The sequence below is a fragment of the Trachinotus anak genome, unplaced genomic scaffold, assembly GCF_046630095.1.
Source record: "Trachinotus anak isolate AG129_WGS33_773 ecotype Australia unplaced genomic scaffold, CSIRO_AGI_Tana_v1 ptg000002l, whole genome shotgun sequence".
Taxonomy (NCBI): Eukaryota; Metazoa; Chordata; class Actinopteri; order Carangiformes; family Carangidae; genus Trachinotus; species Trachinotus anak.
This window is the reverse complement of record NW_027273853.1, coordinates 27,415,884-27,431,645: the sequence shown is the minus strand read 5'-3', so window position 1 is coordinate 27,431,645 and position 15,762 is coordinate 27,415,884. Positions and strand designations below refer to the sequence as shown.

General features: G+C 42.4%; 2 protein-coding genes across 3 annotated transcripts in view; one reads left to right on the top strand and one right to left on the bottom strand.

Annotated features, from left to right (window-relative positions):
* LOC139606990 (RNA-binding Raly-like protein) overlaps nucleotides 1–2,152 on the bottom strand; it is a 48,061-nt gene extending 45,909 nt beyond the window's left edge. The window contains exon 1 of one of the 2 annotated variants that reach the window (XM_071459514.1): nucleotides 2,070–2,152. In XM_071459514.1, coding sequence (XP_071315615.1) covers nucleotides 2,070–2,118 — 49 coding nt within the window. In that variant the 5' untranslated portion in view covers nucleotides 2,119–2,152. Of the gene's footprint in view, nucleotides 1–1,945 lie in introns of both variants that reach the window. The other variant, XM_071459524.1, reaches the window with a different exon arrangement.
* Nucleotides 2,153–7,057: 4,905 nt separating this feature from the next.
* Nucleotides 7,058–12,878, top strand: LOC139606933 (fibulin-7-like). Its single transcript, XM_071459384.1, has 7 exons — nucleotides 7,058–7,279; nucleotides 9,180–9,333; nucleotides 10,108–10,278; nucleotides 10,372–10,548; nucleotides 10,623–10,760; nucleotides 10,840–10,975; nucleotides 12,397–12,878. Exons 1-7 carry the CDS (start codon nucleotides 7,190–7,192, stop codon nucleotides 12,755–12,757), a joined length of 1,227 nt encoding a protein of 408 aa, XP_071315485.1. The 5' UTR covers nucleotides 7,058–7,189; the 3' UTR covers nucleotides 12,758–12,878.
* The last annotated feature ends 2,884 nt before the right edge of the window (nucleotides 12,879–15,762 follow it).

Below are 15,762 nucleotides of genomic sequence, written 5' to 3'. Positions count from 1 at the left end.
GTGCATTTTCGGTTTTCGGCCGAAAGACCTAAATCACCGAAACAACACGGCCGAATTTGTGATCACGCGGCAGACAGCGCATCCAGCACACGGGAAACGGGATCGCGAGCAAACAGCGCAGCCAGCACGCGGGAAACGGGATAAGAGCCAGCATGTCTGCGGTGTGGACTATCTCAGAGAAAGACCCACGAATAGCAATTTGCAAAACATGCAATGCTGAAATTTCAAGAGGGGTGCATCTGCAAAGAGTTTCTCCACGTCGGGTTTAATTTATCACCTGAAAATATAATTGACATAATCATTTCTTTCGGTGTTTCGGTTTTCGGTTTTCGGCCTTGGTTTCCTAATTTTTCGTTTTCGGTTTCGGCCAAGAATTTTCATTTCGGTGCATCCCTAGTTTTGGTTCTTAAAAACACAAATATATCTTTTTATGGATATCAACACTTCAGATAAAACACTGGAACAAGTGTAAAATATGGGACTTTTAATATCTTCTACTCGTCTACTCTTTTTTTTTTTTAACCTATGTTTATGTTTTTTATCTCTTATTTAATTATGCATGTGTCTTCATTCTATTTTCACCTACCTGCTTGTACATAATAGTCTCATCTTTATGTTTATTGATGTTTGTTGCATATGTTGTCCTTGCTGTTACTGTATGTTTTCCTGAACATTGTTATTGGTACTATATGCAAGTACATACTTGTCCAGTAATTCTGATTCTGAAATACAAGTTTTATTTGGCAACAGATCTTTGAAGATGTGAGGACAGGAGAAATGTCCCCAACAGAGCCTGGGTGATAAAACAGCTTATGAGCCAATAACTACCAGGGCACGTTAGTGCAGAAATGCCAAAGCTACGTTTGAGGTCATTTAGAAACAGTGTCTCCATTACAGAGTTTGTCCACCAGGGAGGACTGAGTTTATCTTTACACTGTAAAATGTCTTTGACACCACATTTCTTTACCAACCACATTTAAAGGTCCCATATTTTACTCTTCTTCTGTGTTTTATTTGAAGTGTTGATCTCCATCAGAAGATATATTCGTGGTTTCAAGAACCATCTCAGTGTAGTTTTACATCTCCTCTCTCAGGCTTCTCTCTGGAGCTCTAGTAACAACAGGTCAGTCAGCCAATCAGAAGAGAGACACAGAGCCTCTCTTCTGATTGGCTGACTGTTTTCTGAATGGTCATATTAAAATATAGCACATTTTCAGGTAAACACTCAGAGAAACCAAATCCTGCAGTTGGATGGTGGGTCCAGGTGGGCGGGGCTTGGGGCATGGCTGAGAGCGGTGACTGCTTTGTTGTGACATCACAAAGTTCCAGAAGTCCTGACGGCTGGTTTTAAGGCTCAGTGTCTGAATACAGGCTGTGTGCATTTCTCTGTGGACTGAGGCTTTGATACTTTCACAGTATTAATATAGAACCTAGACCTGCTTTATAATCACAAACACATGGACATCTACCTTCAGACTGGATGGAGCTTTAAGGGATCCCTGTCATAATTGTGTTGTTTACATTCCATACTTGCTTAAGAATGAAGGCGTGCCAGTTTTTTTATACTTCATATAAAAACATATCAAGCTCAATATTCTACTGCTCACTTCCCAAAAATGTCCTCACAGTAAAAACTTTAACCTTGGTCCACACAAAGACAGAATAAGTCCAAGAGCAGAAACACACACACACACAGGCGCCTGCTTCTCATCTAAACAGATGAATGAAATGTTATACTGAGAACATCATCCTCATATTTAACTGCATCACAGTCCACATGTCAGCTGCTTCCACTAGTTGTTTCCTCACACGAACTCACTCACACCTGAACGTTCACTGTGGGATCGTAACAGTCACAGAGCAACATCACCACATGTGTCTTCACTCTCTCAGATTACACCGATATTACACTGTGTGTGTGTGTGTGTGTGTGTGTAATACTCACGTCTGTCTCGGTGGCAGTCACTCCTGAAATGAGTCATAACAAGAGAAGAAGAGGAGGAGGAGGAGGAGGAGGAGAGAAATGAAACCTGACGACTGTGAGTGTGAGAGACTGAAACCTTGCTTACCAACAGAGAGAGAGAGGTGACCGCTGAGTATGGCAGCGGGTTGTACCATCTGAGAGGGGTGGAGAGGAAGGGGGGATGGCTCATTTATCTGCAGGAAAGGGGGGAGGAGGGGGGAGGGAGCATTACAGTAAATGAGTAAGAGAGAAAGAGGGGGAGACGGGGTGACGACACCGAGAAAGTAAAGTAATCAGTGATAGAACAGAACAGAATAGAACTGCTGTCTCTGACATTCAGGTCACACTCCACTGAACTTACCTACTATGATGAGTTAAAGATGCTCCGTCAGTCATTTCACTCGATCAATTTTGATATCAGGCAGGAAATCCCTCATGTTTGACCTGTGGAGATGTCCCGCCCCCTGGTGGAGGAGGGAACTGTCTTCTAAAGTCCTATCATCAGCCCCGAACGTCAGCATCCACAAACCCAGGCATCACTTTGTCCACTCTGTAAATATCTCAAAACTTTGACTGAAGCCTCAACTACACGTCACCCACATCACCTGAGTAATCCAGTAGTTCAGTTTCGGGTTTTATCCGCCCTGCACACTTTCACTTCCTCGTGATTAGAAAGCTGTAATGACCTCTTAACTGGCGTGAATCTAAAATCAATTCGCAGACTCCTAATTGTACAAAATGCAGCAGCCAGACTTCTAAAAACGAGCACAGAAAATAAAGTCCTAATGTTGGCAGCCGGTCGGCTCCAGAATTGATTTTAAGATCCTGCTCATTAAAGCGCTGCACGGCCCGGCCCCAGACCACGTCTCCGAATTACTCTCCCCTCAGAAAAACAGACCCCAGTCCAGTACAGAAAGACTGTGTCTTCTTTTAAGTCACTTCTAAAAACTCACTTGTATTGTATTCATTTCTTATAGTTCAGTGGTTCCCAAACTGTGGGCCTGGGCCCACTGGTGGTCCATGAAGATATTGCAAGTGGGACAACAAATCATTTGCGAAACAATTTAGGTTAAAAGATGTAATTATAAAAAAAATACCACATTATCAAGATAAAGTCACAGCCCCTTGATCTGGGTCAGTCAGCACTCCATCGATTTAGCACTGTGTTCGGATAACATCCTCAAACTCACAATGAACAAAAAAGGTGATCGATGCAGCAGAACCAGAGACAGCAGCTGTGTCTGAAATAATTACTTTACTATATATATATATATATATATATATATATATATATATATATATGTATAGTAAAGGAATTATTTCCATTCATACATTTACTGTAGGCATTTTATTTGCGTGTCCCAGTGGGTGTGTAAATGTACAACAATGCAATGCTCTGCAAAATGACAATTACTCTCCAGGTGACAATGATGAGACTAAATGACGATGATTAGTAAATGTCTAAAATCTTAATGTATGGGGGAAGTGAATGAGTGAATATGGGAGTGATTTCAGACACAGTCATTAGATCAGGTGGTGGCAGCAGCAGCAGCAGGGGGCAGATGAGTTTCTGGTTTCAGTGACTGCGTTTCAAGGTCCAGTTTTATTGTGAAAAACTGTAATAAAAGTGATCTGCATTGGAGAGAGTCCTTGGCCCTTTGGGTACAGTTTCAAGCCTCTGAATGTAAGTTCTGGTCATGACTGGTTGTAGAATCACAATCTATCCCAGATGTGGCTGGTTCAGTTTGCAATGAGGAAAATAGATGGGATGTTTACCTGATAAAAGCCAAGTCTAAGTTTAATCAGAGTTTATAATTTGACCGAGGTCAGGGGGAGGGAGACACAGCCGGCCCGGCCAACCAGCCATCATCTAACTCTGCTTTAATTACAAAATCCATTAAATGATTTCATTTTAATTAAAGCTGTCCTATCTAATTAAGATATGATGATGAGCAGCGTCAGGCTGTCTCCTGGGCTTCTTTATTTATCTTGGAGTTAACCTCTGTCAGCAGCTGCCAAACAGCCTCCCAGCATGCATTTCAATGAGGGTCCATCTATCAGACTGCAGGGTCAGTTCAACACACATGCACCAGGGTGTATAAAGATTTAAAAGCCTGGTTCTTACATCACTAATTCATAAATTCACCCATTTCTGGTCTTCACTCTACAGGATTTTAGCATTTGCATATATTTTGTTATTTATTTATCATTTGTTGTACACACGATACTGTACACACTTTATTAAGTACACCTTTTATGACACTTATAATGTGTCAACAACAAAACAAATTTTATACAACAGAATTTAAGCTGCACTAATCAATATTTTAATTTAACAACAAGGTCTTAATCATAGTGACAAAGCCATGCACAAAAAATCTCACAGAGAACTTAAAGCACAGAAAAATCTATTCATAGTATAGAAATAAACTTTAAAAAAGTCCTTAATACAGTATCCAGCTCTTCAGTGGTGGAATAATGTACTTAAGTACAAATCTGTGGTACTTGTACTTCCATTTCATGCTACTTTACTACTTGTACTTCACTTCAGGGGAAAATATTGTTGTTTTTTTTACTCCACTTTACTTTTATTTAAGTAAAAGGATATAAATGCCACCACTGCATCCATCAGAAGACTACAGGTTTTCATAGAGGAAAACTGTTTAATTATAGTTTGATATTTCTACATAAGGCACATGAAAACTGCACAAACAAACATTAACTGGAACCAAAGAGATCTTATGTTTGACTGCAGTCAGTTTACCTTTGTGTCTGAAAAGACAAACTTTAGTGAATCATCTTTGTTCTCAGAGCTGAGTCTTCATGTGGTTTTACAGAAATCAAAGCTTAAGGCTGTAATTAGTGACTGCACTAACATAAATAATAATTTTCCTAAATACAGCTCAGCCACATGTGGAGAAAGGTTTTGTCTTTGTATTTCTGATTCAATCATCAGCTGCAACAAAAAAAAACCACAGGTTCAAATGAAAGACTGAAGCACCCCCTGGTGGCCATCAGTCACACTGCAGCTGCTTGATTCTGCACAATATCAATTACAATCACTTGTGAACGCTACTATATGACTCATTTATGGAGATAATTTAATAATGGATTTAATTCATTCTTTACAAAGGCAGGAATACTATTCTATTATATTTCCACCTCATACATTGTCATCTCTTTACAGATCATTGCAGTGTTCAGTGTCTGTTGTTCCACAGTGAGTGGGATCTGCAGCCTCATCCTTCTGATTCACTTATTGATCAAAATTAACACTTTTTAAAAAAGATATTAAAAGAATGATCAATTTTTGATTCTGGTTCTGTAAATGATCGTCACTGCCACTAGGTATCGCACTAAACCACCAACAGCTCAGACCAGAACAAATCCGCACTTCAGGCATCCGTGGTTCTCAGAAAGTGGCCCCCGGACACACAACAACACAACACAACTGAATAAAGTTACCCTGTGCACACAAAGAGCCAACAAAAACAATCTAACCACAACCATTAGCCAACGCTAGCACTGCCGTGATATGCGCCACAGCTACGCTGGCAGTTAGGAGAAGAAAAGCAGTTCTGAGTCCAGCTGGAGCCTTTAGCAGCTCGTAGGGCTCTCCACCTCGGCACAGACAGACCAGTACTGGCTCCAGGGTTGGACTGGGAAAGACATTCAGCCTTGGACTTTATCTGAGGTCACACAAATGACACTGAAGGGGCCGGTAAAGATGTAAAAACGTTCTGCTTTTCACGGTTCTCCGGCCGAACAGGATCTGACTGCAGTCCGACTGGGAAAGCCTGAATTCAGCCCTGAATTTATCCGCAGTCGCCCAAACAAACTTTCTGGATGTTATGAAAATCCAGGAGCTGACTGGGATCTGAGCCAGTTGTCCCAGTGTCAGGTCTGCTCTGCTCGGGCCTCACCTGTCTTTCTCGGAGACCTTTTAGATGAAAAAGTGGTTTCTCCAGTGGAGGAAACTCTGGAAGCTCACTCTCACCTGGATGATGCCTCTTTCACCTGAACATAGTGTCAGCTCACATGTGGGCGGTACCTAAATGCACAAACATGACTCAGACCAGTTACCAAAACATAGAACAGAGACATTCAGATTACAACAGATGTTATGGTGTGACTTTGTTCTCTGCTCAGGACGCCATTACTCCACTATATTTTTACATAGAAAACAGTTGTTTACTGCTTCATTATTGTTTAAAATCTCATTTAATCTTATTAACAGAATCTTTAAATCTAAGGACCTAATGATCAAGACCTGTCACAATACTTTTGTCATCATCCAAAGCACATTTTTCAAGGACTCTCAAGGACAATGTGAACATTCGTATAGCATGATTGTGACCTTAATTGAATACTCATTGAATTACAGCAGAATTTTACACTCACAAGACTTTAATTCAAGGAGTCTTCAATGACATTCAAGGCCCTGTTGAGACAAAAATATGATCTTTTCAGGCACTTTCAAAACCACTAGTTGTAATGTTTTATTTGCTTCTCTCAAATCCACAAATTTACAAGGATTTTCACGGAGTCGTTTGTTGGAGCGCTGGAACTTTTCTTATAGGAGATTATAGAACATGTTCATACTCTGCCATTATCATGCCTCATATATGACTTTGAGTTTATATGAGTTAAAGTTTGGACTTGTAGCAGCTGCCGGGTGCTGTTAGGGTCTTTTCTTGTATTTTCTACCAGGATCCCTGTTCTTTTTCTGGCGGGGGGATAATCCAGGCGGGGCTATCAGCTGCCCTGTCATTTAGGAGCCACACCACATTATCGTGGTAGACAGCAGGTTTAGGGTTTCAAAAAAAGTGGGAGTTTATATTTGCTGTAATTGTAGCAGAAGCCACATTCCTGAGTGAATCTGGACTACAGTCGCCTGAATGTTGCAGCTTTGTTGTGCAGATGATGATTAAAAGACGCCACTGCCGTCTTATAATTTGTGAGTCTAATTCTGGCTCTGCTGATGGTTCAAAATCAGTGAAAGTGTGTTCCAGATGTGGGAGCTGGTCTCCTCCTCCTCCAGCTCCCGCCTCCAAAATATGTGACATGGAGGAGGGGGGAGGTGGAGGTGGGTGGCTGTGAGTGAGTGAAATTTGGCAAGTGCCCTCGAAAAGAAACAGCAAGAGAGGAGAAGGTTTAGTTTTGGAGAAGCAGTGAAGGAGGTAAAGACACAGCTGAGCTCAGTTCATCAGGAGCAGGTTTCTCGGGATGAGGATGGAGGTTTTGTCCAGGACGAAGGCTGCTGGGGTTGTTATGTTGGTGCTGAGTCTTCATCAGATGTGCTTTTCTTCTGCTCAGGTGAGTACAGGTGGCATCATGTTCATATGGTGTTTTATTCCAGCTTGAGGAGCTTCATGGAGACCACAGTGTTTCTCCCGAGACTGGGATCCAGCTCTGTACTAACTCGTTTCACCGGGCTCTAACAGCAGAGGTCTGGACTCACAACACTTTCATATAGTAGATTAATACACTGGTTGGGGAAACGGTTCCCAGCCTGGGGACCCAGACAAATTAATTAGGTGTTTGCTGTTGTTGTGAAATCCTGGAAACTTTACACTCGAAATGAAACAGTCCCAAAAATATCACATTTGCTTGAACTGCTCATAAACTTAATTCCACACTGACGCCTGTAACCTGTGAAGAGAGGTCACATATAAACTCTGCTTCCTCTTTAAAAGAGTGAAAAACCAAAAAGGTTGGGAAGTTCTGAGTTAGAGAAAAGACATACTGGGCTAAACTTTTTTAAAAGTGCAATGTAATTTATTAAATCAGTATTTAATGAGATGGATTGGACGGTGAATATAATTTATTAATTTCCTGATAATGATAACGGAAGGTAAGCTGCTCACAGATGACCGCAGAAAAAAATGTGCATATATTTTTATATAGGTGACGTGATTTCATACGATTCTTAATGGCAAATTTATTTGTAGTTTGAAAGCTGCTGTTGTTATGAACTCATTGTTATTGCTGTTATTGTTTGTCTTGAAAAAGAGATTTACAGGTTTTCAGGCTTTTCCCGTTAAATGGAGGGAAAAAACATTAAAAACAAAAAATGTGTAAAAGCTTAAAGAACATTTTTTAATCTGACCCATATCTATCTAACCAGAGGGGTCTGTGAAGATCAAAATCTGCTTCTCAATAAAGTTTTACCTAATGCTGAGTCAGCAGAGCTGAACAGAGGTGATATTACATCATAAGTTACATGAGTTTGTACTGGAGCTGCTCATTCATACAGTATATTTATGTGCATGGAATCAAAACCATGTTTTCTGAAAATACAGTTGCTTTTTCACACTAATGTTTTTTTACTTGATTAAGATCAAATCGGGCACAACAGGTTTAGATTAATAGTAATAATAATAATAATAATAGTAATAATGATATTGAATCGCTCTGAAATAAAGATTTACTAAGATATTAGAGATAAGACAAGTAAGAAAAATAAGATATTTCGGTTCTGTTTCGGTCTCCTCCATTTCCACTTGGTTTCGCTGTAATTATTGAATTACAGTTGCATTTCTCTGTGTGTTGACAGTGAAATCAGAGCCAAAGTTAAAACTAAAACCATGATGATAATTTTATTTAATTTGACCTAATTTTGAAAGCAGCCTTTTACATTGTGTCTTTTTTGGTTTACAAACTGTTCCTCATGCTCTGATGCTGTTAACTCCAACGTCCTTCTCAGTGGTAACAGGAGTCCAACATGTTGAACTTGAGTTCACCCTCCTTTATATCCACCACTGACTCGGTTCTGTGACAAACCACAGAGAAACGCCTCCAAACACCAAACACACAGACCCACAGGGTGATTCTGTGGCAGCAGCGTGGTGCTGTGTTGTGTTACGTTGTGTTCTCAGTGTGAGGTCAGCGGCCGGCTCAGGGCCACGCTTCACCCAGGTGTGAGTGCAGCTCAGAAAACCTCACCTCTATGTATAGACCTCACACCTGAAACACACTGCAGACTGGAGACAGGCTAAAGTTAGTAGTCTGGTGTAGTGTCCGTCCTCCTCTGGGGAACTGCTCTGACCTGCAGCTTTACTGCAACCTGGATACAACCAGTAAATACGGCATGTGAATCAGAAAGTGAATGATTTTTTCTGCTCTTTATTTCTTTTACAATAAGTAAAAGTTCAAAACAAAAACATACTTTCAGCATCAGAGTCGGTCCTCTAACCTGTCCTCATCCCGTCCACAGGAGTGTCCGTCCAGTCGCGACCTGCTGAACTCGCTGCGACAGGTGGAGAAAATGTTGGCGGTCCACGAGGCGTCGTACCAGCAGGGCCTCCGCTCCCTCAGGAAGAAAATTAGCGCTCTGCACAACAGCACCATGGCCATCTTTAAGAAGAACGGTGAGAAATCACACTTTGCAGATTTGTCTTGGTGTAGTGGAGTTGGAGATAATGTCTTCAAGACCAATCAGGAGGAGAAAGTCGGTTTTATTCGGGTGTAAAGAAACAAAAAACTTGATGACAGCTGCAGTATATCTTCCATCAGAAGATATATTTGTGGTTTTAAGAACCAGAAACCATCTCTCAGGCTTCTCTCTGCAGCTCTAGTAACAACAGGTCAGTCAGCCAATCAGAAGAGAGGATCTGAGCCCTTCCGTCTGCTTTGTTGTGACATCACAAAGTTCCAGAAGTCCTGACGGCTGGTTTTAAGGTTTAGTTTCTGAATACAGGCTGTGTGCATTTCTCTGTGGACTGAGGCTTTGATACTTTCACAGTATTAATATAGAACCTAGACCTGCTTTATAATCACAAACACATGGACATCTACCTTTAGACTGGGTGGAGCTTTAACTTTATAACAAACATCAACAGACCAGCTTCATCTGTACGTCCAGATTTGAGCAGTGCATCAAGAAAATTACTGTTTTGATGAAGTACAAAATGATGACTGATCCAGAGACGTCAATGCAACATGTCCCAACATGTTGTTCAGGCACGTTTCACAAGTCAAAGTCGAATGATCTCACTTTCTCTGATGTTTGGAGGTTCTCATCCCAGGCTTTTTTCTAGTGCTGTCACCATATATATAAATTTAAGCACAGCAATAAGACAGAAGAACAGAACGATCACCATGTGGAGTAACATGGTCATGAACGTGTCTCCATCTGCTCCCAGCATCCTGCCCCAAACCAGAGCCCCCCGCTCACGGCCGCAGGCTGGGCCGGGTGTTTGGCGTCGGACACGAGGTCCACTTCCTGTGCAAACCCGGCTTCGAGCTGATTGGCCCTCGGACCCGAGTGTGTCTGGAGTCTCAGAAGTGGAGCGGCCAGCAGCCGATGTGCAGACGTGAGTCAAACAGCTGACTGAGCTGCTGATTCTGGTTTTCTTAGTTTACTTTGTTTTTTCTCTAAAGTCTCGTTTCACTTTTTTTGTTTTCAGGCTTCAACAGCACCGGTAACTCCCTGGCCTCCTTCTCTCCCGCTGCTCCCTCCTCTTCCTCTTCCTCCCCCTCCTCCTCTGTCCGACCATCTCACTGCACTCACTTCCTGGGCTCCACCCGCTGCACCTGTGACGTGGGTTTCACCATATCAGGCCGCGACAACAACATCTGCACAGGTAACAAATGTTTTCGTACAAACAGCTGATTTGTGCCTCAGCTGCTGCGACTGACGCTGCTGTCTGTGTTTCAGATATCGACGAGTGTCACCTGTTTCCTCTCGGTCAGCCCGGCCGGCTCTGCGTCCATCAGTGCGTAAACACTCCCGGCAGCTTCCACTGCTTCTGCCCAGCCGGGTATGACCTCGCCGGAGACGGCCGCAGCTGCACAGGTCAGAGTCCACAGCTCATCCTGTCAGCCATGAGCTGGTTGTGGTTGTAATCCTCCTCCCTCTGCTCTTCTCTGTCCAGACATCGACGAGTGTGAGAACCGGATGCACAACTGCACGTCGCAGCAGGTGTGCGTGAACACCTACGGAGGTTTCCAGTGCGTGGCAGTGGAGTGTCCTCACATGAAAAACGCCACCTACATCAAGACATCACCGATGTAAGACTCACATCCTCCACGTTCAACTCCTCTGTCTCCCGGGTTTATTCTGAGCTGTTCATGTCTCACTGGGCGTCATCACCCCGGGAGGCCACAGGACTGTTTGTTCCATCAGTGTTTCTCCACCACATCTGTCAGACGCCTCAGTCGCTTTATGACTAAGACCCTGTTGCACTAGGCCACCAACATCTCAGACCAAAACAAATGCTTCACTGGCCACCGCACGCACAGAAACACAAATTCAAGCTCTGATCAGATGGAATTTTTTTAGAATAGTTAACAGGAGTTACTCACTGTCCTGTTAGCCAGTTAGCAGGCAGCTAACAGACCAACTGCCTTATAATAAACTACAGAGAAATCACATCTGAAGAAGACAATGAAACTGCAAACAAAGCAACTAGAGAATGAATGCAAACCATAAATCTCCCACAAAACAAAGACGCAGATAAAATGTAAATGACAGTGACAGAGATTTGACAACAATGAGTTTCCCGATCCATGTCTCCCACTTCCTTTCTCCACCCGTCATTAGCTTCCCTCCACTAACAGTGACTGGGCTGCGAGTCAGACTGAGGTTTGGCGTCAGACGCCCTGCAGGGCCTCAGGCTCCAGTCAGGTGATCAGCTGATTGGGCGAGAGGCATTGGATGGGAACTAAATGTGGTTGTGGAGTTTTGATTTATTCTCACAGCTCAATCATCTTCAGGACAGGGCTGTGCTGCACAGACTCTCCAGGGCTGTGTTTGCATTTATTCTCCAGAGAGGCTGTAACTTTAGAAATGTCCCGTTAAGTCATAAACTGCAGATTAAACATAGGTTTCAAAACAAAGAGCAAAGAGAGGACAAACAAATATCTTCCATGGGAGTTGGGGTCTTCTGTTTCAGAATAATATAAAATGTTGTTCATGTAAAGACACTGTGAAATATTGGTTTAGCCTCTATAATGTGAACTACTTTTGAGTAAAAGTTAATCAAATGCTTTGGGATCCTCTGTAAAACCCACAATGACTCAAAGTTGGAAAGTTGTTCAGCTGCTGAGAAATAAATATGAATCCAAGACACTTCGGTGATTTGAGTCACTCCACAGCTCCACAGCTTTGGTCCAAACTCAAAAACAACTCTCTGATGGATCGCCATGAACTTTAGTTTACGTTTCCCAGAGGATGAATCCTACTGACTTTTCCTCTAGCGCCACCATGAGGCTGAGATTTGTGGTTTTGGGTGAAATATCTCAACAAAATGATGATGATGAAATGTGGACGACCTGCTCTACCTCCTGAGCCACAGCCTCCCCGTCACTCGTCCAATTTTAAGCAAATTTGAAGCAAATGCTGTTGAAAATAGACCATGAAAATAAAGTTCTTAAATAAATGTCAGGATGTTTGTGTTCTGTGAACCACTTCTCTGTATGTTTCCCACCAGGCGCTGTGAGAGGAACCCGTGCATGCTGGGAGACAAGGCCTGCACTCAGGCGCCAAACTCCATCTCCTTCCACTTCCTGTCCATGGTGTCCAACATGTCCGCCCCTCGCGTCCTCTTCCGGGTGTCGGCGGCTCGCGTGCTGGGTGACACGCTGCGTTTCGGCCTGGCGGGCGGCCGTGGTCGGGGTCACTTCAGCGTGCAGCGCTCGGGCCGGCAGACCGGCACCCTCCTCCTGGTGACACCCATCAAGGGCCCGGCAACTCTGGAGGCCGAGGTGGAGATGAGCGAGCTGGAGCGCAACACCCTGCTGGGCCGATACCTGACCAAGGTCACGCTGTTCGTCTCTGCTTATGAGTTCTAGGACGGAGGGTGTGTGTGTGTGTGGCGTGGGGGGGGTTGAAGGTTAATGTGGTGGTATTCTTGAAGTTTACCCAGAAAGAATTAGCCTGAACTTTAACCTTTAACAGTCCAACTGAAAAACATACAACAAAACATCAGAATCATGGCACAGTGCTTTATTAAATATATTTATATTGGAAGAAAAAAGTGTATGTTTGACCAACAGTCACTCAATGAAAGCAACATGAAAACAAAAATACAGATTTCTTCTTTTTGTAGGATTTTTTTTGCAGCAGAATAAAAGAAAGATGTATGAAATTTCAGTTGGACTTTAAAGGTTCAAAACATTGATATAAATTCAGACTTTGAAAGTCGACAGTTGATCAGTTTTCTGTTGTGTGTGGAAAATCAGGTGGGAACTGAGATTATGACTGACTCTGTTTCTGATTTTAAAACAAGTGAAAACATGAACTGACCTCTGACTGGGGGGGGGGGGTTATGTAATCAATACAAGAGCATGATCAGGAACCTCGTTGAATAAGTGCCACCAAGTGTTTCTGGGGTTAAAGGGGAGGGAGGGAGGAGGGCGGGGGTGTCAAACCACTGAGTGTTTTTGTAGGTGATTTCACTGTATCTGTTGAACTTCTGTAAAACTATGAATCCTGTAAATAATGTAGCCAAGTAGATCATAGATACCCAGTGTGTGGGAGTTTAGTTTAATCCAGCAGAAGGTTTTCAGTGTCACAGAACAACAGCTTCAGTCACTGACGTACAACAGCAGTTTAGACCGTCTTTAAATCAGCTGATGAACTGATGGCTGACGAACATGTTTGAAACCTTTAAAGATTCGAGGGAGACGTGTTCTGGTTGGAGTAATCCTTGTAAAGATAAATCACTGTGTGGGTTTTCCCTGTTTGTGTTATCTTCACATTTTTACCTTTATTTGTTTACATTTTCAGCGCCATTAAAAGTTGCTGAATCAGCTGATTGCAGTGTAGCCATGGACGTACAGACGACTGTCACTGGATCACTGTGATACTGAAGGAAACTTCAAAACATGATTATTGTATTTGTGTTTTTTTTAGGTGAACTGGAGGATTTGTGCTGAATCTCTGTTGCTGTACTTTGTCTTTATTCTGATTCTATTCATGAAAATGATCCATTCAACACAGAATAAACATGTTTACCCCGACGTTGTGCCTCGTGCAGGTTTAATGTCTGCTCTGCGTCGTATCGGAGGCCGTAAATCATCCTGGAAAGTATCTTTGGATGTTGTGAGACATTGAAGTTGTAAACTGTTGTGTTCAACAGAAGCTGCGAGCTGGACGTGTTTTGGTCTGAAGAATTTAACACGGATCTGTCAGACGGCCCGAAGCCTCCACAGACCAGACAGAACACACACATGAAAACACACACGCAGACAGACTGTCATATGTTTACACTGCTCAGCTTCAGACACATTTTCTCACACACACACACACACACTCACACACACACATGTATGGCTGCATGAAGACCACACACCGGTGTGTGAAAGGAGGTATAGATTATATATGACCAGATAAATATTTTCTAAAAATCCACTTATTATTAGACAGGCAGAAATGTTAGCATACAGTGTTAGCATACATCACATAGTAATGAATGAACATATATTTTTATTGAAGTGTCACACACCAGCAAAATCGGCCCAAGTCTGGCCCGTATACCTCCACCTCTGGCCAGAGGTTGGCTGTTATCCTCCAGTACTGACTGACAGCCTGAAGACTTTCTGTGTGTGCGCCAGAATTGCTCCAGACGTGGCTGTAGCATCTCACCTTGGAGGACCCGGTCTATGAAGACCTGGCCCCTCGAAGCTGCTGTAGACCACGAAGGCTGAACCGGGATGAGACGGTCTGATGAATAGATGGTGTAGCTCATTAGAAACACTTTGATAATCAGATTGTTGAGGTTAATCTGGACAGAAAAGACACCAAACATTTTGATGCTAAAGAAGACGTCTGAAGAGCTGCAGTCTTCATCTACACTTTTAATAGACTTAACAAAGCATCATGATAATGCAGAATAAAGTACTGAGGTGGTGTTAGATGGTGGTGATGGAGCATGGATTACCTCCATGTCAAAGTTTTGGTGCAACTGCACAAATATTTTCAAATCCCACAGTAATGAACGAAAAGCAGCAGATGCAGTGAAGACAGACGACAACTGGAAAACAAACCAACACAAAACAGACGTGGGCTGTGATGTAAAGTGCACTGAATGTAAATCATAGTTAACAGGCTCAAACATAAACCAAAGACGTCCTTTAATTTATTCAGAGAAAACATTTCACTGTAAGACAATAAAACTGGATTGATTCATGTTTCCATGGTTATAGTTTCTATTCAATTCAAGAAACTTTATTCGTCCCCAACGGGCGTTTTAAAATGAAAGATTCTATAATGTATTTGTGGATGAAGATGAACCTACAACAGTGTAACTGTAATTGTCTGCATGTTTTACTGCTGCTGACAAGTTTTCAAGACACTAAAACAAACAGTTGTAGCCTGAAAATCAGACTGAAGGCCATCTTGTTTTTAATTCGTTCTTACAAAAACACAGCTGTTTAACGCCCAAAAGATTAAAAAAATCTTAGTCTGCTAAGTTTTCACATCATTGAATCCACCTGTCCAATAATACACCCCAAAAGCACATTTCATTTAAAACCCCAGTCACTTAAAGAGCTATGTGTAGGTTTTGCTATTGCTACATAGCTAATGTTAGCATGAACAGTTGTTTACAGTAAACCTTGAGTTTAGCACCAAACTTGATCGCTTTACTAACACTTGTCTCCAGACGTGGAAACAACACTAATGTTAACTCCTGTTATTCTTCTATTTCAAGAATCACTTGTTTTCTACTGAAGTTAGCGTGCTAACCAGCTAGCCCTGGCCACGTCTGTCTAATACTACTCTGCATCGATTTCATATCTTCTTTTTTGTGAGAATTGCAATGATAAATCAGTTGATTTTAAATTCAGTAGTTCAC